Consider the following 26,106-nt stretch of genomic DNA (forward strand, 5'->3'; position numbering starts at 1 on the left):
ATACTTTCACACCTCATTCCTTTTTCTTTGTTTAAAGTTAATAGTTTGGTTTACAATAAAGAACCTTTTTGATTAGCCTATACCTGTTGTTTGTGTCCCCTCATTTTTGCCACAGGCTATTAGCCGGCCTACACTGTCCTCACCCACCTGGACAAAAGGAATACCTATGTAAGAATGCTGTTCCTTTACTACAGCTCAGCACTCAACACCATAGTCCCCTCCAAGCTCTTCACCAAGCTCCCAGACCCTGGGACTGAACACCTCCCGCTGCAACTGAATCCTGGACTTCCTGACGGACCTCGTCCAGGCGGTGAGGGAAGGTAACAACACATCCGCCATGTTGACCATCAACAGGGGGGTCCCTCAAAGGTGTGTGCTTCGTCCCCTCCTGTATTCCCTGTTCAACCATGACTGCGTGGCCGCTCACAACTCAAACACCATCATCAAGTTTGCTGAGGACACAATGACAATGAGGCAGCCTATAGAGAGGTGGACCTCAGAGACCTGGCAGTGTGTTGCCAGGCCAACAACCTCTCCCTCAACATCAGCAGGACAAAAGAGCTGATCGTGGACTACATGAAACGGAGCGGCGAGCACACCCCCATTCACATCGATGGGGCTGTAGTGTAGCACGTCGAGAGCTTCAAGTTCTTCAGTGTCCACATCACTAAGGAATTAACATTGTCCACACACACCCACACAGTTGTCAAGAGGGCACGACAGTGCCTCTTCCCCCTCAGGAGGCTGAAAAGATTTGGACTGGGCCCTCAGATCCTCAAAAAGTTATACAGTTGCTCAATTAATATAATCTTGTCTGGCTGCATCACCGCTTGATACAGCAACTGCAAGGCAATCGACCGCAAGGCACTACAGAGGGTAGTGACCTCTTTACCAGGCAGTGTCAGCGGAAGGCCCCCCCAGAATTCTAAGACTCCAGCCACCCAAGCCATAGAAAGTTCTCTCTGAAATCGCATGGCAAATGGTACCTGTGCATCTGGTACCACACACACACACACACACACACACACACACACACACACACACACACACACACACACACACACACACACACACACACACACACACACACACACACACACACACACACACACACACACACACACACACACACCTTTATATTATCTACCCAGTTGCCTAGTCACTTCACCCCTACCTACATGTACATAGCTACTTCAATTACATCATACCCCTGCACATCAACTCAGTACTGGTACTCCCTGTATATAGCTATGCTATTTTTTACCTCGTTATTGTTATTCACTGTGTACTTATTTTCTGTATCTCTATTTTAACTTTGCATTGTTGGAAAAGGAGCCATAAGTAAGCATTTCACTTATAGTCTACACTTGTTATTATATTATTATTATTATTATTATTATTATTATTATTATATTATTATTATTATTATTATTATTATTATTATATTATTATTATTATATATTATTATTATTATTATTATTACTTGTTGTTTAAGGTGCATGAGAAACACAATTTGATTTGATAAATGCAACTTCGTAAGATAAAATGTTCAATATCTTATCATAATCATATTACACTGCTCAAAAAAATAAAGGGAACACTTAAACACAATGTAACTCCAAGATGACAAAATGACCTCCAGCAGGCTACAAATGTGCATGTGTCTGCTCAAACGGTCAGAAACAGACGCAATTGAGGGTGGAATGAGGGCCCGACGTCCACAGGTGGGGGTTGTGCTTACAGCCCAACACCGTGCAGGACGTTTGGCATTTGCCAAAGCACACCAGGATTGGCAAATTCGCCACTGGCGCCCTGTGCTCTTCACAGATGAAAGCAGGTTCACACTGAGCACGTGACAGACGTGACAGAGTCTGGAGACGCCGTGGAGAACGTTCTGCTGCCTGCAACATCCTCCAGCATGAACGGTTTGGCGGTGGGTCAGTCATGGTGTGGGGTGGCATTTCTTTGGGTGGCCGCACAGTCCTCCATGTGCTCGCCAGAGGTAGCCTGACTGCCATTAGGTACCGAGATGAGATTCTCAGACCCCTTGTGAGACCATATGCTGGTGTGGTTGGCCCTGGGTTCCTCCTAATGCAAGACAATGCTAGACCTCATGTAGCTGGAGTGCGTCAGCAGTTCCTGCAAGACGAAGGCATTGATGCTATGGACTGGCCCGCCCGTTCCCCAGACCTGAATCCAATTGAGCACATCTGGGACATCATGTCTCGCTCCATCCACCAAAGCCACGTTGCACCACAGACTGTCCAGGAGTTGGCGGATGCTTTAGTCCAGGTCTGGGAGGAGATCCCTCAGGAGACCATCCACCACCTCATCAGGAGCATGCCCAGGCGTTGTAGGGAGGTCATACAGGCACGTGGAGGCCGCACACACTACTGAGCCTCATTTTGACCTGTTTTAAGGACATTACATCAAAGTTGGATAAGCCTGTAGTGTGGTTTTCCACTTTCATTTTGAGTGTCACTCCAAATCCAGACCTCCATGGATTGATAAATTTGATTTCCATTGATAATTTTTGTGTGATTTTGTTGTCAGCACAGTCAACTATGTAAAGAAAAAAGTATTTAATAAGAATATTTCATTCAGATTGAGGATGTGTTATTTTAGTGTTCCCTTTATTTTTTTGAGCAGTGTATTTGATTTGACAACCATCATCATCATCATCTCCAACTGATGATCTATTTCACTCTTTATTGCAATATATTATACGCAGTTTATCAAACCGGGGGTTCTTAAATCGTTTTTCAGCTCACAACCGAAATTATTAAATTTTTTAAATTTATTTTCCTTAAACTAGTGTTGACGGCATTTACATTTCAGTATGGATACCTTATTGTCTAGGCTGTGGTGCAGTTCCAGTACCTTTGCGTGAGCAGGGCACAGTGATCTTGACGAAGCTGGCAGGGTTGTCCTCTACGTTGGCAGCCTCAACCAGACAGTAGGCCTCAGGAGACCAGCTCAGGTAGATGCCTCTCCTCCAGTAGATACGGTTGGGACGCAGCTCTCTTTCTGGACCAACACAACAACATTGTGGCTACTTAGAGCCATATACACTGAGTGTACAAAAAAGTTATTTCCATTAGATAAACTGACCAGGTGAATCCAGGTGAAAGCCACGATCCCTTATTAATGTCACCTGTTAAATCCACTTCAATCAGTGTAGGGCAGGAGACATGGATTGTGTATGTGTGCCCTTCAGAGGGTGAATGGGCAAGACACAAGATGGAAGTGTTCTTCACACCCAACAGTTTCCTGTGTGTATCAAGAATGGTCCACCACCCAAAGGACATGCAACAAACTTGACATATCTGTGGGAAGCATTGGAGTCAACATGGGCCAGCATCCCTGTGGAACGCTTTCGACAACTTGTAGAGTCCAAGCCCAGACAAATTGAGAAAAAAGGGGGTGCAACTCAATATTAGGAAGGTGTTCCTAATGTTTTGTACACTCAGTGTATACAGTACTGATAGAATCAGTTTCCAGGAGCTTTGCTGCATGTTCTAAAAAATACTATCCAGGAGATTCTGGACATGGCTAAATTTCCAGCTAATGAACTTTGGATGAAACGACAATCTAAGTAATTATCCCTTTAACGTCAGCATTAGTACCTCTGCCACAGAGCATGTAGGAGGAGACCTCAAGTAGGCGGTTGATCTGTCTCGACCAGTAGCCCATGGGGAAGTAGGGCATCTCATAGAGACGAACAATGACCTCAGAATTTTCACAGTGGGGCATCTCAATTACTGGCCGGTGTTTGGAGAGACTGTGAGGGAAGGACAAGACAATCAGCATGGTTTAGGCTTGGAAAATAGGTTTTGAGACAATATAGACAACAGTTTCCATTCAGTAGATACAGAATTGAGGAAACTGGTAGGCCATTTTGGCTCAAACAATACTAAAATCAACAAAATGATATGCCTCTTACCTGCTCGGCACTAGGAGCTGGTCCTCTCCGAAGGGCAGGGCGATCTGGAACTTCTCCAGCAGTTTAAAGTACTGGGTCAGGTGGCACTTGGGGAAACACTTACTCTCAAATAGGAACCGTTCCACCATAGAGCGCTGGACTACGCCTTTGGGATTCTCCCAGAACCCAGAGCTTTTCAGAGACAGTTTCTACACAGAGAAAGAGAGAGAGGAGGAAGTGATTGAAGTGTGTCACAGGCGACTGGTAGCACCTTAATTGGGGAGGACCTGCTCATTGTAATGGCTGGAACAGAATAAATTGAATCACACACATCAAACATGTGGTTTCCATGTGGATGATAACGTTCCATTCACTTCATTCCATCCTCCTGTACTGTGTGTGTGTGTGTCTACCTGTGAGATGATGTTGCAAAGCCACTGTGGGTCGATAAAGTAGAGTTCTCGGAGTTGGAGGGCCGGGTCGTCAAAGTGCAGAAGGACTCCTATAAACAGACATTGCCATTTAAGTACATGAAACAAATAATACCTGGCTGTGCTATGAACAGAAGACACAAACATATTGTGGCAGACGACAGGGAGAGGTGAGGGGAGTGGTTATTGAAGGGAGACATCTTGCGGTCCGCTGGCTCCACCCCCGAGCCTTATATGGACTTCCTGCCCCAACAAGGGAAGCCTGTGGGTCATTAAGCCAGGTAGTACTTGGGGATAAAAGAAGAAGCGGCTTGCATAAAGGGGCAGAGAATGGAGAGGGAAGTGTGTGTTATGGAGAGTGCAAGAAGAGAGAGAGAGAAATATCTGTGTGATTACCCGTTGTGACCTGTCTGATTAACCCCACAGTGCACTGAACTGGACCTGAGTTTTAGTATTACCCCTGGAGAACGGAATGGACAACGAGAACGTATTGTGGACTGTGAAATGGTTGGTGAATTCCCCCCTTTTCCCCAGTGTGCAAAACCCCCTAATAAATTCCCCATTTGCTTTCTAGTTGTCCTCCTTTTTGTATGAATAAGAAGTTGCTGTATCAGGTCGTGAAGAAGAATGACGAACGTATGGAGTTGTTGTTGGTGGCCCGTCCCTTTGTACCATCTGTCCGGTAGTTGGAGCACATTCTTGGGGCTCACCTAGGGGTGGAGAAGACCTTAGACATGATCAAGACACAATTTTACTGTCCGGGGGTGAAGAGAGCAGTGGAAGATTACTGCTGCAATTGCCTGGAGTGCCAGCAGGTGACGCCAAAACCCCACTTTCGCAGCCCCTTAATTCCCCTACCCATTATTTCAGTCCCTTTCAGCAGGATCGCAATGGACCTGGTGGGACCTCTTCCCAAGAGCAACCGAGGGCACCAATACATCCTGGCGATTGTGGATTATGCCACCAGGTACCCGGAAGCCATTCCCCTGAGCACCATGGCCACCAAGGGAATCACACGTGAGTTAGTCATGCTGTTCTCCCGAGTAGGCATCCCCGACGAGATATTGACCGACCAGGGCACCCTGTTCATGTCACAAATCATGAAGGATCTACGCAAACCAATGAAAACAACCCAGTTGTGTACCTCAATATATCACCCACAGACTGATGTATTGGTGGAAAGATTCAATTGAACCCTGAAGCAAATGCTAAAGAAGGTGCTGGAGGCAGACAAAGAATTGGGACCAGCTGCTACCCTACATGATGTTCTCGATCCGAGAAGTGCCCCAAGCTTCAACAGAATTCTCTCCCTTCGAACTCCTGTACAGGAGACGACCCCGAGGACTGCTGGATGAAGCTAAAGAAGCCTGGGAACAGCAACCGTCGCCCCACCGAACCATGGTGGAGCACGTGGAAGACATAAGAGACCGGATGGCAACCCTGTGGCCTCTGGTACGGGAACACATGCTGGAGGCTTAAGTGTGGGTGTACAACAGAGGGGTACAATGAAGGGACTTCAGGCCAGGAGACAAAGTGTTGGTGTTGGTCTCCACCTCAGAATCTATGTTTTTAAACCGATGGAATGGGCCTTACGAAGTCCTTGAGAAGGTGGGTGAAGTTATCTATAGGGTCAGACAGCCAGGACATAGATTTAGCATGAGCATTTGCTAAAGAAATGGAATGCATGTGATGTACTCTATTTCCCCGAAGAAGGCTACCACAGAGACCAAGCCGGCAGAGGTCCCACTGGGGGAGCAGCTGAGCCAAGTACAGAAGCAGGCGCTGAGGGAGTTGGTCGGCCGGAACCAGGACACACCGAACTGGTACAGCACAGCATCATCACCGAACCTGGGAAAAAGGTGAAGTTGGGACCCTACTGCATACCAGATGCAAGAAGAGAGGCTATCAGGGCCGAGGTAAAGACAATGTTGAAAGACTGCGGAGAAAGAATGTCTAGCGATGAAGTGGGCGCTGGAGACGCTGAATATTACTTATTGGGAAGGCACTTCACCCTCGTAACGGACCATGCACCACTGGTTTGGATGTCACGGAACAAGGACAGTGACGCCCGGGTCACCCGCTGGTTCTTATCCTTGCAGCCCTTTGCTTTATCTGATTAAGCAGAGCCATAACCTTATGAAAACCCAAATCTCTCATTTGGAAGCTAAAATTACATTTCATCTCTTCACCAATAATTTAATATTCAAACATTTAAATTGAACAACAATTCCATGTGACTCCGATAACTACAATGTGCAGACTTTCCACTGTAGAGTTTATGTCATCCTATCATCAATGAGAATGTCCCAGATGACATTCTCATTGATATTCATTAAGTACCACCACATATGTTCAATTGGTCTGATTACCAGAATATAGTTCATTTCCCCCCACCTTCTGATGTTCCCAGAATCTCTATGTTAACCAAGGGGTTTTCAAATTTCACATCAGTAGGGTAGAGAGAGGAAAAAGGGGGAAAAGAGGTACTTATGACTGTCATAAACATACCCCCAGGCCAACGTCATGACAGGGGAATGGCCTAGCCCTCACCTTCTGATCCAACAGGTCCCAGACGTGCTCAATGAGATTGAGATCTGGGCTCTTCGATGGCCATGGCAGAACACTGACATTCCTGTCTTGCAGCAAATCATGCACAGAACGAGTATTATGGCTGGTGGCATTGTCATGCTGGAGGGTCATGTCAGGATGAGTCTGCAGGAAGGGTACCACATGAGGGAGGAGGATGTCTTCCCTGTAACGCACAGTGTTGAGATTGCCTGCAATGACAACAAGCTCAGTCCGATGATGCTGTGACACACCGCCCCAGACCACGACGGACCCTCCACCTCCAAATTGATCCCGCTCCAGAGTACAGACCTCGGTGCAACGCTCATTCCTTCGACGATAAATGCGAATCCGACCATCACCTCTGGTGAGACAAAACCGCGACTCGTCAGTGAAGAGCACTTTTTTCAGTCCTGTCTGGTCCAGCGTCCAGCGTGGGTTTGTGTCCATAGGCAACGTTTTTGCCGGTGATGTCTGGTGAGGACCTGTCTTACAACAAGCCTACAAGCCCTCAGTCCAGCCTTTCTCAACTTATTGTGGACAGTCTGAGCACTGATTGAGGGATTGTGCGTTCCTGGTGTAACTCGGGCAGTTGTTGTTGCCATCCTGTACCTGTTCCGCAGGTGTGATGTTCAGCAGTACCGATCCTGTGCAGGTGTTGTTAAACGTGGTCTGCCACTGCGAGGACGATCAGCTGTCCGTTCTGTCTGTCTCCCTGTAGCGCTGTCTCAGGCGTCTCATAGTACGTACATCGCAATATATTGCCCTGGCCACATCTGCAGTCCTCATGCCTCCTTGCAGCACGCCTAAGGCACATTCACGCAGATGAGCAGGGACCCTGAGCATCTTTTTTTTGGTGTTTTTCAGAGTCAGTAGAAAGGCCTCTTTAGTGTCCTAAGTTTTCATAACTGTGACCTTAATTACCTATCGTCTGTAAGCTGTTAGTGTGTTAACAACCATTCCACAGGTACGTGTTCATTAATTGTTTATGATTGAACAAGCATGGGAAAGTGTTTGGATTTTTACAAATTATTTGAAAGACAGGGTCCTGAAAAAGTGCTGTTTCTTTTTTTGCTGAGATAATTTCCTACGTTCTCCTACGTTGTGAAGACCATGGCACCAGCATAATTATGACCAGGGATTCCAACACATTAATGAAGAAACCAATTACACACACACACACACACACACACACACACACACCCCACCCCACCCCACCCCACTGACCGGCCTCGCTGAGGAAGTGAACAGCGTGGGGTAGCTCAGCCTCCTCCAGCTGTATCTGGCTCTCCTGGATGAGCTGTAGCAGGTATTGGTGTCTGAGCACGGGGAACTCCCCCGGCACCCTGGCCCTCTCCAGCAGCACCCTTCTCTCCAGCTCCAAATAGCTTTCTGGGACCAGCTGCCCCATCACCAGCTGCCCTTGGATCTGTGGAGAGCGGGAGTGAAAGGGGTGTGGAGGGTCACTAAAAGGTATAGTGGCTTTGCACACAGTGCTGTGTATGGAACTTACATGGACCATTGAAATAAGTCAAAGGTACTAACAAAGCTGTCAAGGATTGTCCTTTTAGGCAAGCTAGAGCTTGGGATGATGGTAGCTCAGTTGGTAGAGCATGGCGCTTGTAACGCCAGGTTAGTGGGTTCGATTCCTGGGACCACCCATACGTAGAATGTATGCACACATGACTGTAAGTCGCTTTGGATGAAAGCGTCTGCTAAATGGCATATATTATTATTATATTATATTATGGTATATGTGGAACATCAGTGGAAATTCTGGCTAGTCTAAATGACATAAACATTAGGGCTAACAACACTAGCTACCTTGAAGTTGGCGACCTCCCTGGCGATAGCCTTGCGGAGTCTGCCGATGGAGTCCGAGTCCTCGCACACCGCCACCATGTGGTAGTCCCGGATGGCAGGGAAGCCCTGGTGGTTGAGGAGCTCCTGGCGGATCTTATCCAGGCAAGCCTGCAGCTGGAGGTCCTCGCTCACGTCTGTGTGTGTCCCCACCAGGATGACTGGTGACAGGGGGGCCACCGCCTACACAGACAGATGGACAAACATGGTAAGATATAGCATTATGGTGGAATAGTAAATGAAAGCATTCGAGATTACATTTTTGATTTATTAGGTTCCCCATTTGCTGACACCAATGGCGACAGCTAGTCTTACTCTGGTCGAACATATAACGAAAAAATACGTTACAGACAAAATACTTTACAATTTACATATGTTTAAAAAACATAAACATATAGTGTGTGTGTGTGCATCTATCAGATACAAATACATGTCAGTACATACACTCAACAAGTAGGTCACATGGGAGAGAGGTGTTGTGCAATGAGGTGTCGCATTGTGTCTTTTGAAACCAGGTTTGCTATCCACTTGCGCTATATAAGACGGGTGTTACAGTATTATACAGAGCCATGAGTGGATGTATGTTTCCTTGAATTTGTTTTGGACCTGGGGACTGTGAAAAGACCCCTGGTGCCATGTCTGATGGGATAAGTGTGTGTGTCAGTGCGGTGTGTAATTTGACGATGCAAATTATTTGAAACTATGTTTCTTATAAAAACATGAAGTGACGCAGTCAGTCTTTTCTGAACGCATAGTCGAGAGACTGGTATGCGTAGTATTAATACTAGCCCTGTGATGACAAGACTTGCCGCTCTGTTCTGGGCCAGCTGCAGCTTATCGAGGTCTTTCTTTGCATCACTTGACCATATGACTGGACAATCATCAAGATAAGCTAAAACTAAAGCCTGCAGGACATGCTTTGTGGAGTGTGGTGTCAAGAAAGCAGAGCATCTCTTTATTACGGACAGACCTTTCCCTATCTTCACAACCATTGAATCTATATGTTTTGACCATGACTGTTCAGAAACTAAAGGTAACACCCAAGTAATTTAGTCTACTCAACTTGTTCAACAGCCACACCATTCATTAGGATATTCAGCTGAGGTCTAGAACGTAGGGAATAATTTGTACCAAATACAACGCTCTTAGTTTTAGAGATGTTCAGGACCAGTTTATTACTGGCCACCCATTCCAAAACAGACTCTAACTCTTTGTTAAGGGTTTCAGTGACTTCATTAGCTGTGGTTGCTGATGCGTTAATGGTTGAATCATCAGCAAACATGGACACACCTGCTTTGTTAAATGCCAGTGGCAGGTCATTGGTAAAAATAGAAAAGAGAAGAGGGCCTAGAGAGGTGTCTTGCGGTACACCACACTTGTTTGACAGAGAAGCTCCTATTAAAGAAAACCATCTGAGTGCTATTAGATAGAGAGCTCTGAATCCATGATATGGCAGAGGTTGAAAAGACATAAGTTCTCAACAACAGGTTATGGTCAATAGTATCAAAGGCTGCACTGAAATCTAACAGTACAGCTCTCAATATCTATTTATTTTCAATTTCTTTCAACCAATCATCAGTAATTTGTGTCAATGCATTACATGAGTGCTTATCTCTATAAGCATTCTGAAAGTCTTGTTAATTTGTTTACAAGTAGTAGCATTGTATTTGGTCAAACACCAACAGTTTGCTAAGAGTTGGCAGCAAGCTGATAGGTCTGCTGTTAGAACCATTAAATGCTGCTTTACCACTCTTGGGTAGCGGAATGACCGACTTTCCTCTAGGCTCAGATTAAAGATATGACAGATAGGAGTGGCTATAGAGTCAGCTACCATCCTCCATAGCTTTCCATCTAAGTTGTCAATGCCAGGTTTGTCATTATTGATTTTTCCACCACTCCCATACTAACTTTACAAAATTCTAACTTGCAATGCTTTTCTTTCATTATTACATTTTTCTCTATACATGAGTACGATGGCTCACTGTTTGTTGTTGGCATGTACTGCTTAAGATTGCCAATGAAGTAATCATTCAAATAATTGGCAACAAAAGTTTTTGATGAATATGCCTTCTGATTGGATGAAAGATGGAGTTGAATTTGTCTAATTTCATATAAAGTACTCAAGTTTTTTCTCTCCATTATTCTTTATTTAATTGATCTTGGCTTCATACTACAGTTTCTTTTTCTTTTTGTTGAGTTTAGTCACAATTTCTCAGTTTGCAGTAAGCCAGACGTGCACCGACTCATTAGCCACTTCTTTTGCCCCATCTCTTTCAACCATACAGTTGTTCAATTCCTCATCAAGCCATGGAGCTTAAACAGTTCTAACAGTCAGTTTCTTAACAGGTGCATGTTTATCAATAATTGGAAGAAGCAATTTCATAAATTAATAAAATGTGCAGCGTCAGCATGCTCATTATTAATCACCTCAGACCAACACATATTTTTTAACATCATCCACATAAGAGACGCAGCAAGCAATACACTATTTTAGGACCAGCTTTGGAAGGTTGGCTCCCTGGATATAGCCACTATACTGTGATCACTGCATGGATACGGATACAGCTTTAGAACACAGTTCTACAATATTAGTAAAAATGTGATCAATACATGTGGATGATCTTGTTCCAGTGGTGTAAACGCCCTAGTAGGTTGATTAATAACCTGAACCAGATTACTGGCACTGGTTACAGTGAGAAGCTTCCTCTTGAGCAGACAGCTTGATGAAAACCATTCAATATTCAGGTCACCAAAAAAGTTGACCTCTCTGTTTACATCACATACACTATCAAGCATTTCACACATTATTTAGATACTGACAGTTAGCACTTGGTGGCCTATAGCAAGAAAAGGCTTTAGATGTGCCAGGTGAACCTGCAACCACAACACTTTAATAACACTTGACTTAAGGTCTTCTCTACAGCTTCAGGATAGTCCTTGTTGAGGAAAATATATAGTAAATTCCTCTCAAGATGTTGGCTCTTTGCAGAACAGCTATCAGGTCCTTGAACCTCAGGAACTTGACCACTATCGACCTGGGCCTGTCACCTGGGATGGCGGTGGGTTTTCCAGTCCTGTTGGCGCACTCCACCTCATTCTTCCTATGGTCCATCTTCAGTTTCACTGAGATCATTTCACTCACTCTGTCCTCAGACTCGTCCAGGTCTCGTGGAGATTCTGAAATTTCGTCCACAACCACGTTGTTCCGCCTTGACTGATATAATCAGAACATACAGAACTGGTGTCCTCTCTCAATGACATACAGATTGCTGTCATCTTGCCATTCTCCTGTCTAAACTCATCGAGCTGACTGTGGGAGAAATGCAAACTGTTCTTCAGGTCCAGGACCTCTCGTCCATTCTTTTATTAGTTTATTAGTCCACAGCGGTACTGGAGGCTTCTAAACTGCTTATACCCCCAAGCCATAAGACTCCTGAACATCTAGTCAACAGGAAGTGACGACATGAGACATTCATTATGGAATTGTATTCTTTAAAATACATTGAACATTTGATTGAGCCTATCTGGAGTGACAGATGGGCGGGTTTGCTTTGCACTTTGGGGTTTATTCCATTGGTTTGATTGCTCCAGGCAAGTTCAATCGAGAAAACAGTATTTGCAATGTAAAAAATACTACTTCCAGTTGTGTGTACGAAAATGTATGCACTCGCAACAGTGACAAAAAACAACAAAACATTTACAAAAAGGTATGGGTGTGACTCACCTTGATGTTGAAGAGCCAGGGTTTGAGCGCGTCCACCTGGGCAGCCCCCTTACTGAGGTCGTACACAACCAGGTAGAGGGCCCGGGGGGTAAGGAAGTGGGGGTGAGAACCACTGAACTCCTCCCCACCTGAACAAAGAGCAGAGAGAGGGTCAAGACCGCCAGAACAAAACCTTCAAGACTCAATCCAGACCGTGAAACCCAAACATACAGTGCATTTGGAAAGTATTCAGAACCCTTGACTTTTTCCACATTGTAACGTAACAACCTTATTCTAAAGTAAAATTCTACACACAATACCCCATAATGACAAAGCAAAAAATGTTTTTAAATGTTTTTGTACTGATTAAAAAAGACTGAAATCAACATTAACTTAAGTATTCAGACCCATTACTCAGTACTTTGTTGAAGCACCTTAGGCAGTGATTACAGCCTCGAGTCTTCTTGGGTAGGACGCTAAAAGCTTGGCACACCTGTATTTGGGGAGCTTAACCCATTCTTCTCTGCAGATCCACTCAAGCTCTATCAGGTTGGATGTGGAGCGTTGCTGCACAGCTATTTTCAGGTCTCTCCAGAGATGTTCGATCGGGTTCAAGTCCGGGCTCTGGCTGGCCCACCCAAGGACATTAAGAGGCTTGTAATGAAGCTACTCCTGCATCGTCTTGGCTGTGTACTTAGGATTGTTGTCCTGCTGGAAGATGAACCTTTGCCCCAGTCTGAGGTCCTGAGCACTTTGGAACAGGTTTTCATCAATGATCTGGGTATTTTGCGCCGTTCATTTCCCCTCAATCCTGACAAAACCTGCCCCTAAGCACACAGCCAAGATAACACAGGAGTGGCTTCGCGACAAGTCTCTGAATGTCCTTAAGTGGCTCAGCCAGAGCCCTGACTTGAACCCGATGGAACATCTCTGGAGAGACCTGAAAATATCTGTGCAACGACGCTCCCCGTTCCAACCTGACAGAGCTTGAGAGGATCTGCAGAGAAGAATGGGAGAAACTCCACAAATACAAGCTTGTAGCATCATACCCAAGAAGACTTGAGGCTGTAATCGCTGCAAAAGGTGCTTCAAAGTACTGAGAAAAGGGTCTGAAAACTTATGTAAATGTGATATTTCAGTATTTCAATTGTAATAAATTAGCAAACACTTCTAAAAACCTGTTTTTGCTTTGTCTCTATGGGTATTGTGTTTATTGATGAGAAGGAAAAAAAACATTGAATCCATTTCAGAATAAGGCTGTAACCCAACAAAACGTGGAAAAAGGAAAGTCATCTTAATACTTTGAGGGCACTGCCTTCATAAAGTATTCATACCCTTGAACATTTTCCCCCACATTTTATTGTGTTACAGCCTGAATTTAAAACATATTACATTGAGATTGTGTCACTGTCCTACACCCCCAATACCCCAAAGTGGAATTATGGTTTTTGATTATTATTATAATTTTTTAAACAAATTAATTAAAAAATGAAAAGCTGAAATAACTTGAGTCAAGTATTCAACCCCTTTTACGGCAAGCCTAAATAAGTTCAGTAGTAAAAATGTGCTTAACAAGTCGCATAAGAACTTGCATGGACACACACTGTGTTCAATAATAGTGTTTAGCACTTGGTGGCCTATAGCAAGAAAAGGCTTTAGATGTGCCAGGTGAACCTGCAACCACAACACTTTAATAACACTTGACTTAAAGTCTTCTCTACAGCTTCAGGATAGTCCTTGTTGAGGAAGATATACAGTACATTCCTCTCAAGATGTTGGCTCTTTGCAGAACAGCTATCAGGTCCTTGAACCTCAGGAACTTGACCACTATCGGCCTGGGCCTGTCACCTGGGATGGCGGTGGGTTTTCCAGTCCTGTTGGCGCACTCTCATTCTTCCTATGGTCCATCTTCAGTTTCACTGAGATCATTTCACTCGTGGAGATTCTGCAATTTCGTCCACAACCACGTTGTTCCGCCTTGACTGATATATAATCAGCTTATTTTTTTTTCCCATTGTTATTATGCATTCACATACAGAACTAGTGTCCTCTCTCAATGACATACAGATTGCTGTCATCTTGCCATTCTCCTGTCTAAACTCATCGAGCTGACTGTGGGAGAAATGCAAACTGTTCTTCAGGTCCAGGACCTCTCGTCCATTCTTTTATTAGTTTATTAGTCCACAGCGGTACTGGAGGCTTCTAAACTGCTTATACCCCAAGCCATAAGACTCCTGAACATCTAATCAAATGGCTCAGTAAATAAGTTCAGTAGTAAAAATGTGCTTAACAAGTCACATAAGAACTTGCATGGACACACACTGTGTTCAATAATAGTGTTTAACAGGGTTTTTGAATGACTACCTCATCTCTGTACCCCACACATACAATTATCTGGAAGGTCCCTCAGTTAAGTCATTTTCAAACACAGATTCAACCAAAGACGACATCTATTGGTAGATGGGTGAAAAAGCAAACATTGAATATCCCTTTGAGCATTGGGAAGGTATTAATTACACTATTGATGATGTATCAATACAACCAGTAACTACAAATATACAGGTGTCCTTCCTAACTCAGTTGCTGGAGAGGAAGGAAATCGCTCAGGGATTGTATGAGGCCAGTGGTGACGTTAACAGTTAGTTAATCGTTGTGATAGGAGAACTGAGGATGGATCAATAACATTGTAGTTACTCCACAATACTAACCTAAATGACACGTGAAAAGGAAGCCTGTACAGAGAAAAAATATTCCAAAGCAGTGCATTGTTGCACACAGGATGCATGAAGTAATACTGCAATAAATGTGGCAAAGAAATTAACTTCATGTCCTGAATACAGAGCATTATGTTTGGTGCAAATCCAACACATCACTGACTACAACTCTTCATATTTTGAAGCATGGTGGAGGCTGCATCATGTTATGGGTATGCTTGCCATTTGTAGGATGCAAAGAAATGGAATAGAGCGAAGCACAGACAATATCCTAGAGGAAAACCTTGTTCAGTCTGCTTTCCAAAAGACACTGGGAGAAAAATTCACCTTTCAGCAGGACAATAACCTAAAACACAAGGCCAAATATACACTGGAGTTGCTTACCAAGACGACATTGAATGTTCCTGAGTGGCCAAGTTACAGTTTTGACTTAAATCTGCTTGTGAATCTATGGCAAGATTTAAATGGTTGTCGAGCAATGATCAACAACCAACTTGACAAAGCTTGAAGAATTAAAAAAATAATAATGTTATACAATCCAGTTGTTCAAAGCTCTTAGAGACTTACCCAGAAAGACTCTGTAACTCCTGACAAAGGTTTCTAACATGTATTGACTCAGGGGTGTGAATAATTATGTTATTAGATATTTCTTTATCTTATTTTCAATACAATGTGCAAAAACTTTTAAAAAACATATTCACTGTCATTATGGTGTATTGTGTGTAGATATGTGAGAAAAAATAATCCATTTTGATTTCAGGTTGTAACACAACCAAATTTGGCATAAGTCAAGGGGTATGAATACTTTGAAGGCATTGTATTGTGATTCGTTATTGCGATTTAATGTTCCAAACAGTATGTCTGCTGCAGAGAGACCAGAGAGTATGAGAAAATGAGTTTCAGTCATGTAAATAAAAGTGCTGAAAACATGGCTCACTATTTAAAAAGAAGACGGAGAACAAGCTATAGGATGAAAAATACCAGAGATTGAGACGTTTTAGCCGACTAGGGCTTTCTAATGCTACCAGGCAAACGCGATACTTGGGGTCAAGTTTCACGTCTGTGGCTATGAAATGCTTTGAAAGGCTGGTCATAGCTCACAACATCACCATTATCCCAGAAACCCTAGACCCACTCCAATTTGCATATCGCACCAACAGATCCACAGATGATGCAATCTCTATCGCACTTCACACTGCCCTTTCCCACCTGGACAAAAGGAACACCTATGTGAGAATGCTATTAATTGACTACAGCTCAGCGTTCAACACCATGGTTCCCTCAAAACTCATCACTAATCTAAAGACCCTGAGACTAAACACCTCCCTCTGCAACTGGATCCTAGACTTCCTGACGGGCCGCCCCCAGGTGGTCAGGGTAGCTTACAACACATCCGCCACACTGATCCTCAACACAGGGGCCTCTCAGGGGTACGTGCTCAGTCCCCTCCTGTACTCCCTGTTCACTCATGACTGCATGGCCAGGCACAACTCCAACACCATCATTAAGTTTGCTGATGACACAACAGTGGTAAGCATGATCACTGACAACGATGAGACAGCCTATAGGAAAGTCAGAGACCTGACCATGCGGTGCAAGGACAACAACCTCTCCCTCAACGTGATCAAGACAAAGGAGATGATTGTGGACTACAGGAAAAAGAGGACCGAGCACGCCTTCATTCTCATCGACGGGGCTGTAGTGGAGCAGGTTGAGAGCTTCAAGTTCCTTGGCATCCACATCAACAACAAACTAACATGGTCCAAGCACACCAAGATAGTCGTGAAGTGGGCACGACAAAACCTATTCCCCCTCAGGAGACGATTTGGCATGGGTCCTCAGATCCTCAAAGGATTTTACAGCTCCACCATCGAGAGCATCCTGACGGGTTGCATCACTGCCTGATATGGCAAATGCTCGGTCTCCGACCGCAATGCACTACAGAGGGTAGTGCGTACGGCCCAGTACATCAACAGGGCCAAGCTCCCTGCCATCCAGGACCTCTATACCAGGCAGTATCAGAGGAAGGCCCTAAAAATCGTCAAAGACTCCAGCCTAGCCACCCTAGTCATAGACTGTTCTCTCTGCCACTTTAAACAACCCTACCTGCATGTGCATAATTATCTCAAGTACCTTGACACCGGTACCCCCTGTATATAGCCTCCACATTGACTCTGTACCGGTACCCCCTGTATATAGCCTCCACATTGACTCTGTACCGGTACCCCCTGTATATAGCCTCCACATTGACTCTGTACCGGTACCCCCTGTATATAGCCTCCACATTGACTCTGTACCGGTACCCCCTGTATATAGCCTCCACATTGACTCTGTACTGGTACCCCCTGTATATAGCCTCCACATGGACTCTGTACTGGTACCCCCTGTATTTCACCCTGCTATTGTTATTCACTGCTGCTCTTTAATTATTTGTTTTTCTTATCTCTTACTTTTTAAGGTATTTTCTTAAAACTGCATCGTTGGTTAAGCGCTTTTAAGTAAGCATTTCACTGTAAGGTCTACACTTGTTGTATTCGGCGCATGTTACAAATACAATTTGATTTAATGTATCAACATAATATCGTCCAAAATAATATTGTGATATACAACTCAACAAAAAAAAATCCCACATCACTAGTGAGTATCCAGACCAGATGTCACAGTTGGCAGTTGACGGTTGACCCACCTGAGAAGTCCCAGACGTTGAGCACCATGTTCTTCTTATCCCGGTCCCGGATGGTCCAATCTCTGACGTCGATCCCAGCGGTGGGCTGCTCCATCTGCCACTGAGAACGCTTGAGCTTCATCAGCTGTCGGATCAGAGCAGTCTTACCACTGTCGGCATTCCCAACCACAATCAGCTTCATCCGGTAGTACGGAACGGCTTTCTTCAGACGCTGCTGGAGGAACCTGAGTTACAGGATACAGGAGAGAGTGATTTATTTGGGGGAGTTTTGTGAACGGGATTAGGCTTTTGTTTGAAAGGGGAACTCTGGAGCAAATTCAAACCTATCAAAAGCCACCACCTGTTCATTCAGAATTCCCTCTGACAGATAGCATTGCTTTTTGGGTTAAATGTCAATACATGTTTTTTATTTTTTATTATTATTATATATTTTTTTTGTATCGCCAACATGTATCTTGCCCAAAGAGGATCCAGCATGCAAGACCATGTATACACAAACATCTGTGAAGCGTACAAAGCCATCGCCCCCAATACTGTAGGATTGTTTTAAGAATGTTGATTGGAATAATGTTCAAAGATTCATCCAAACAGGACTCAACATCAACATTGAGGAATGCAGTGCATTCAAAGTATTCAGACCCCTTGACTTTTTCCACATTTTGTTACATTACAGCCTTATTCTAAAATTGATTAAATAGTTTTTTCCCTCACCAATCTACATACAATACAATTTAATGACAAAGCGAAAATTGTTTAGAAAAATGTATAATAGAAAACTGAAATATCACATGTACATAAATATTCAGACCCTTTACTCAGTACTTTGTTGAAGCACCTTTGGCAGCGATTACAGCCTTGTCTTCTTTGGTATGACGCTACAGTTGAAGTCGGAAGTTTACATTCCCTTAGGTTGGTGTCATTGAAACTCATTTTTCAACCACTCCTAGTTTTGGCAAGTCGGTAAGGACAGCTACTTTGCGCATGACACAAGTAATTTCTCCAACAATTGTTTACAGACAGATTATTTCATTTATAATTCACTGTATCACAATTCCAGTGGGTCAGAAGTGTACATACACTAAGCTGACTGTGCCTTTAAACAGCTTGGACAATTCCAGAAAATTATTTCATGGCTTTAGAAGATTCTGATAGGCTAATTGACATCATTTGAGTCAATTAGAGGTGTACCTGTGGATGTATTTCAAGGCCTACCTTCAAACTCAGTGCCTCTTTGCTTGACATCATGGGAAAATCAAAAGAAATCAGCTAAGACCTCAGAAAAAAATTCTGGTCCTCCACAAATCTGGTTCATCCTTGGGAGCAATTTCCAAACGCCTGAAGGTACCACGTTCATCTGTACAAACAATAGTACGCAAGTATAAACACCAAGGGACCACGCAGCCGTCATACCACTCAGGAAGGAGACGCGTTCTGTCTCCTAGAGATGAACGTACTTTGGTGCGAAAAGTGCAAATCAATCCCAGAACAACAGCAAAGAACCTTGTGAAGATGCTGGAGGAAACAGGTACAAAAGTATCTATATACACAGTAAAACGAGTCCTATATCGACATAACCTGAAAGGCCGCTCAGCAAGGAAGAAACCGCTGCTCCAAAACCGCCATAAAAAAGCCAGACTATGGTTTGCAACTGCACATGGGGACAAAGATCGTACTCTTTGGAGAAATGTCCTCTGGTCTGATGAAACAAAAAGTAGGACTGTTTAGCCATAATGACCATTGTTATGTTTGGAGGGAGAAGGAGGAGGCTTGCAAGCCGAAGAACACCATCCCAACTGTGAAGCACGGGGGTGGTAGTATCATGTTGTGGGGGTGCTTTGCTGCAGGAGGGCCTGGTGCACTTCACAAAATAGATGGCATCATGAGGTAGGAAAAGTATGTGGATATATTGAAGCAACATCTCAAGACATCAGTCAGAAAGTTAAAGCTTGGTCGCAAATGGGTCTTCCAAATGGACAATGACCCCCAAGCATACTTCTAGAGTTGTGGCAAAATGGCTTAAGGACAACAAAGTCAAGGTATTGGAGTGTCCATCCCAAAGCCCTGACCTCAATCCTGAGGAGAGAAGGGCTCATAATAAGGGCTCACAAACACCTGGAAACCATGTGCACCATCGAGAGCATCCTGACCGGTTGTACCACGGCCTAGAATGGGAATTGCTCCATCCACGACCACAGGCCCTCCGGGGGTGGTGAAGACGGCTCAGTACATCACTGGGACGGTGCTCCCACCCATTCAGGTCATCTACTCAGAACGGTGCCTGAGGAAGGCACACAGCATCATCAAGGACCCCACACAGCCCAGTCACAAGCTGTTCTCTCCCTTACCGTCTTTCAGATGGTATCGGATCACGAGGTCTGAAACCAACGGGCAATCTACAAGACATCAGACTGCTGAACACATGAACTGGCCTGACCACCTGCTCTGATTCTCCATAACTTAGCACACACACATTCATGCTACACACACACACACACACACATCACAACTGCTGCTACCATTATACTGCTCAGTTTATACACTGCCTCCCATCCCCCCCTTCCCCAAAACACAAGTAAATATTAGACTATAAATGGTGCCTTCCTGTATTATACTTATGCTAAAATATTTATTATTTTGAGCCATTTACTTTATGTTCGTATTCTGATATTTTCTTCTTTCTTATTGTTGTTTCATTGTCGAGAAGGAACCTGCAAGTAAGCATTTCTTTGCAGACATTCACCTGACTATGTCTTTGGTCTTGTTGCCAATGTGCTTCAGATCCAGGCTGAGGCGCAGGCCATCCAGTGGCAAGTCCCACAGCCGGCTCAGCTTGCCCATCTCGTCAGGGAAGGAGCGCAGGCCGCCATTACGGCTCAAGTCGAGAGAGGTCAGCTCCTCCAGCAGGCCGATCTGAGGAGGGACCTGAAACAGACAGGGGTGAAAAGGTCAATAATACCACTGATAGGAAATGTACTTTTATATTTTAAAATATATTTTATTTAACCTTCTTACTCTCCTTGAGATAACATATATTTTACAAGAGACCTGTTCTAGAGAGAACATGCAGTTTATGATGGAGGTGTGAGAAGCATTGAGTACTGTATTGTCCCTGTTCACCATATACAACCGTTTTAATGGTAGTTAGTTAGATTGCCTGGTGCTAACAAATGTCACATACTTATTGTGACACGTGTGATCACTGTCAGTCACTTTGGTGTCTGCTAAATGACCATGTCAATGAAATATTAATAAGATGAATAAATACATGCTGACCTCTGTGAGCTTATTGTCACTCAGGTGTAGTTTCTCCAGTCTGGCCCACTTGTAAACTTCAGTTCCACTCAGGTCCAGCACTCCGATGCGGTTCTGACTGAACATGAGCTCCCGCAGGTTGACGGATGCCCAGGCGCACGGCCCCGGTAAAACTGTGATGTCATTGGTCCTCATATCCACAGACCGTAAACTGAAAGCAAAGAAAAATCAAGGATGAGTCGTATTGAATCTCAAGTCAGAAACATTTTTGCACACTAATAAGCAGTTTTTACTCAAATAATAGTTAACTAATAAACGCCTTCTACATCAATGTAGTTGCCTTCACTAAAACATCAAACTTACTTTGGAAGATCCAGAACGGCTTGAGGAATGGTAGTGAAACTGTTATGTGATAACTTCAGAGTTGTTATCTTTGAGGGAAGATGTGACAGCGAACCTATGACAGCAGAAACACAAAACACAATGTCATACAATGAATATGTTCTTATGTCACTACATACACAAATGAATTGTTTATCTCGAATTAACAACATTTATTAATTTGTCTGGCAATACTTTTTCTAGAAATCGGTTAGACTTGAATGACTTCACAGATATGCCTAATAATTGTACCAAATAATAATCCATTGTAAGACAGCATTGGAGAACCAGTACAGACCCCATGTTCTGTCACCATTAAAAAGGATTAAGTAAGTAACTGCGTTACCATGTACTTACTGAGATGGTTGGTACAAGCACTGAAGTTCTCTAGTTTGGGGCAGCCAGACAGGAAGTCACGTGAGATGCTCTCCACACTGTTCTTACTGATGTCTAGGAGCTTCATCTCCAGAAGACACAGAGGAGACCACAGCTCACTCATTCTGTTCCTACAGGAGAGGAAAAGGTGTAGAGACAAAGTTATATTCATGATATTTTGTCACATACTTGGGTTCAAATCTGAGTAGTTCTTTCAAATATTTTGAGGATTTAATTGAACCTGTCTAGCGCCAGATGGGTCAAATGTACATGTTTGACAAAAACTAAACACCAATTCCTGCTTTGTAATTATTTATAATATAATTTTGTGCCTATTACACAGCTAAAGTAAAACATTCAGCAGTGATCCAAAGAACTCCATTTCCAATCATACCCCTCGAGGGACAGCTCCTCCAGTCGCTCCATGGCCCGGCCCAGCTGGTGGGGGAAGGTGGTGATGTGGTTGTAGGACAGGTTGAGTTGCCGTAGCGACGGGCAGGTGACGGCGGGGTCAAGGGTCAGAAGCGGGCCGACACAGTTACGTGACACGTTGAGCATGGTCAGTGAGGGCAGGGCCAGAAGCTCTGCCGGCAACGACTGCAACTGGTTGCCTTGGAGATCCAGACGTGTCAGACTCTTCAAGCTCTAAGAAGTATAATTATTATTATTTTGAAGTATTAAATAAATCATCGCAACAATAAATTGTATAAAATGATGAATATTTTTTTTAGATACTGACAAGATTCTGTAGATTAACCGAACATTGAATTCCCCACCATTTTTACATTTTGCATCACCTATACAACATTGAAGCATTCTGAACAGACCCCACACCTCACACAGCCCAGAGGGGAACTCTGATAGGCTGTTCTGGCTCAAGTCTAGTCGATACAGGTGCTCCAGCTGCTGTCGGACAGAACCGTCGCCCAACAAACATGACACAGAGTCCAGCTCATTCCCTGATAGGTCCAGCAGGCGGATCCACTCTCTGTCCCCAACCAGAGGGGAGGAGTTATACCCAGAGCTCAAGACTGGGGAGTGAATACCTGCAGTAGAAACAATAGAAATAATGGATAACCATTGATATGATACCATTGATATTTTGAACAAGGGCAAGTAAAACTAATGTACTGTAAGTACCTTTCTGGTTAGGGGTTGTCCTGCCATACCTCCTCTGAAGTGGCTCGTTGAGCTCAACCTCACCCTGGACTCCCTTCGGATGGATACAGGACTGTTTGATTGGTTAGTAAATTAATTGGTTTAATTGGTAAATTGATTGGCACATATCTTAATTAATTCATTTATTGAAAGAGAGCGAGAGAGCAAGAAAGAGAGAGGGGGACAGTTAAGTTTTTTCTCTGAAATAGAGTAAGTTAAAAAATAAACAATATTTCTATTGGTCGTAAAGAAGATAGCCCACCTCGGAGCTAAAGTGCCTGCGACGCCCGTTCTTCCTCTTTTGTGACCCTGCCTTCCACTCCTCCGACAAATCATTGGTGGACAGTGCCAACAAAAGCGAATCACTTCCTGTGAAAATAAGGAGACATCCAGTAAGCAAGACATTCCCAAAATAAGGCAACTGTGGCCAATAATTAACAGTCACCAAATTAGCTATTATAATCTCAGCAAAAAAAAGAAATGTCCCTTTTTCAGGACCCTGTCTTGCAAAGATAATTCGTAAAAATCGAACTAACTTCACAGATCTTTATTGTAAAGGGTTTAAACACTGTCCAATTCAACAATTAATGAACATGCACCTGTGGAACGGTCGTTAACACACTAACAGCTTACAGACGGTAGGTAATTAAGGTCACAGTTACGAAAACTTAGGACACTAAAGAGGCCTTTCTACTGACTCTGAAAAACACCAAAAGAAAGATGCCCAGGGTCCCTGCTCATCTGTGTGAACGTGCCTTAGGCTTGCTGGAAGGAGGCATGAGGACTGCAGATGTGGCCAGGGCAATAAATTGCATTGTCCGTACTGTGAGACGCCTAAGACAGCGCTACAGTGAGACAGGACGGACAGCTGTGGCAGACCACGTGTAACAACACCTGCACAGGATCGGTACATCCAAACATCACACCTGTGGGACAGGTACAGGATGGCAACAACTGCCCGAGTTACACCAGGAACGCACAATCCCTCCATCAGTGCTCAGACTGTCCGCAATAGGCTGAGAGAGGCTGGACTGAGGGCTTGTTGGCCTGTTGTAAGGCAGGTCCTCACCAGAAATCGTCTCCTATGGGCACAAACCCACCTTCGCTGGACCAGACAGGACTGGCAAAAAGTGCTCTTCACTGATGAGTCACGGTTTTGTCTCACCAAGGGTGATGGTCAGATTTGAGTTTATCGTCAAAGGAATGAGTGTTACACCGAGGCCTGTACTCTTGAGCGGGATCGATTTGGAGGTGGAGGGTCGGTCATGGTCTGGGGCGGTGTGTCACAGCATCATCGGACTGAGCTTGTTGTCACTGCAGGCAATCTCAATCAATCTTCCTTGGTGGAAGAGTGGGGAACATCTCACAGCAAGAACTGGAAAATCTGGTACAAATGAGGAGATGCACTGCAGCACTTAATGCAGCTGGTGGCCACACCAGATACTGACTGTTACTTTTGATTTTGACCCCCCCTTTGTTCAGGGACACATTATTCAAATTCTGTTAGTCACATGTCTGTGGAACTTGTTCAGTTTTTGTCTCAGTTGTTGAATCTTATGTTCATACAAATATTTACACATGTTAAGTTTGCTGAAAATAAATGCAGTTGAAAGTGAGAGGATGTTTCTTTTTTGCTAAGTTTATTAGATACCAAATAACCTTGTTTAACTTGTTGTTATTTTTTACCAAGTGATTCCATTGTGATTATCAAGAGTGAGTAAAAAGTTTGAAATAAACATGATTTGAACGTTGACAAGGAGCACTGTTCTGTGTGTCCCATGGTCCTCACCGTCACTCTCCATATCGTCGTTGAAGACCAGACTGTCCTCTAAAGACAGGAAGCTGGAGTCATCACTCTCGTCTGACATGTACCCAGAGGTAAGGCAGGGGTCAGCTAGAGACCTGGGGGTGGAGGGAGTAGGGGTCGTCTTACCCCTCTGGAAGGATAACACGTACCGAGCTAAACATGCACCCTTACCTGAAAACAAAACAGAGAGAACACACATCCTTTATCCCAGGTTTTTAACCCAAATACATATGCACACGTACAGTACATAACAAAATAAATGTTCTATTCATTCTAGATTGGAAATGTGTAGGCAATATGATAGTTACAGCTTTCCTTCAAATAAGATATAGAGACCTACAGGAGAATCTAAGTCTATAACTGGAAATCAGCATCAGTGACTAGACTCACTTGTGCTGGAGGGTAGACTGTTGGCGCGACCTCGTTCAGCGAGCAGGGGGCTGAGCCAGGCAGCATCCACCCGACCCAGCCTGAACCCCCCCAGACAGAGGGCATTGTTGTTCAGGTCCAGCCCCAGACGCCCCAGTAGCTGGATGATCGCAGGGCCGTCCCCACGACGTACGCTGGCCCCCAGGGCCCCACGCAGGTGCTGCTCATGGACCCCTCGACTGAGAAGCAGCACCACAAGCTGCAGAGGCCCGCCCTGCTCACACACCTGGGAGGGGATGCAGTGGGGAAGTGGTTGAGCAGGCGGGGGGGTTCGAAGGGCAAAGCCTAAGAACTGAGCTCCCAAAATGTAATAATTTAGAAAATGTTTAGGGCCTGAATGACCCAGAGTCACCTCTGCTGCAAAGGATAAGTTCATGATTCCATGTGTTGTTTCATAGTTTATGTCTTCACTATTATTCCAAAATGTAGAAAATAATAAATATAAAGAAAAACCTTTGAATGGGTAGGTGTGTCCAAACTATTGACTGGTAATGTACATACAGTTGAAGTCGGAGGTTTACATATACTTAGGTTGGAGTCATTAAAACTAGTTTTTCAACGCCTCCACAAATTTCCTGTTAACAAACTATAGTTTTGGCAAGTCAGTTAGTACATCTACTTTGTGCATGACACAAGTCATTTTTCCAACAATCCAACAATTTTTCCAACAATCCAAGTTGGTTCCTGTGATCCCCCCCTTGGGTTGTGCCGTGGCGGAGATCTTTGTGGGCTATACTCGGCCTTGTCTCAGGATGGTAAGTTGGTGGTTGAAGATATCTGTCTAGTGGTGTGGGGGCTGTGCTTTGGCAAAGTGGGTGTAGTT

General features: G+C 44.2%; 1 protein-coding gene across 6 annotated transcripts in view; it reads right to left on the reverse strand.

The window, feature by feature from the left end:
- Positions 1 to 26,106, reverse strand: part of lrrk2 (leucine-rich repeat kinase 2) — a 56,486-nt gene that overhangs the window by 14,763 nt on the left and 15,617 nt on the right. For 5 of the 6 annotated variants that reach the window (XR_008066812.1, XM_052466284.1, XM_052466281.1 and 2 more), the window contains exons 19-36: positions 25,245 to 25,509; positions 24,837 to 25,025; positions 23,310 to 23,416; positions 23,030 to 23,120; positions 22,724 to 22,935; positions 22,284 to 22,534; positions 21,872 to 22,020; positions 21,497 to 21,590; positions 21,155 to 21,344; positions 20,622 to 20,803; positions 17,882 to 18,105; positions 12,503 to 12,630; positions 8,743 to 8,961; positions 8,146 to 8,347; positions 4,336 to 4,424; positions 3,944 to 4,131; positions 3,627 to 3,781; positions 2,881 to 3,027 (exon numbers count right to left, since the gene is read on the reverse strand). Coding sequence is in view for 5 of the 6 variants with exons in the window: in XM_052466284.1 (XP_052322244.1) it covers positions 2,881 to 3,027; positions 3,627 to 3,781; positions 3,944 to 4,131; positions 4,336 to 4,424; positions 8,146 to 8,347; positions 8,743 to 8,961; positions 12,503 to 12,630; positions 17,882 to 18,105; positions 20,622 to 20,803; positions 21,155 to 21,344; positions 21,497 to 21,590; positions 21,872 to 22,020; positions 22,284 to 22,534; positions 22,724 to 22,935; positions 23,030 to 23,120; positions 23,310 to 23,416; positions 24,837 to 25,025; positions 25,245 to 25,509 (3,082 nt within the window). In the remaining variant the exon portion in view is untranslated. The remainder of the gene's footprint in view (positions 1 to 2,880; positions 3,028 to 3,626; positions 3,782 to 3,943; positions 4,132 to 4,335; positions 4,425 to 8,145; positions 8,348 to 8,742; positions 8,962 to 12,502; positions 12,631 to 17,881; positions 18,106 to 20,621; positions 20,804 to 21,154; positions 21,345 to 21,496; positions 21,591 to 21,871; positions 22,021 to 22,283; positions 22,535 to 22,723; positions 22,936 to 23,029; positions 23,121 to 23,309; positions 23,417 to 24,836; positions 25,026 to 25,244; positions 25,510 to 26,106) is intronic. The other variant, XM_052466283.1, reaches the window with a different exon arrangement.

This window comes from Oncorhynchus keta, chromosome 17, assembly GCF_023373465.1.
Source record: "Oncorhynchus keta strain PuntledgeMale-10-30-2019 chromosome 17, Oket_V2, whole genome shotgun sequence".
Taxonomy (NCBI): Eukaryota; Metazoa; Chordata; class Actinopteri; order Salmoniformes; family Salmonidae; genus Oncorhynchus; species Oncorhynchus keta.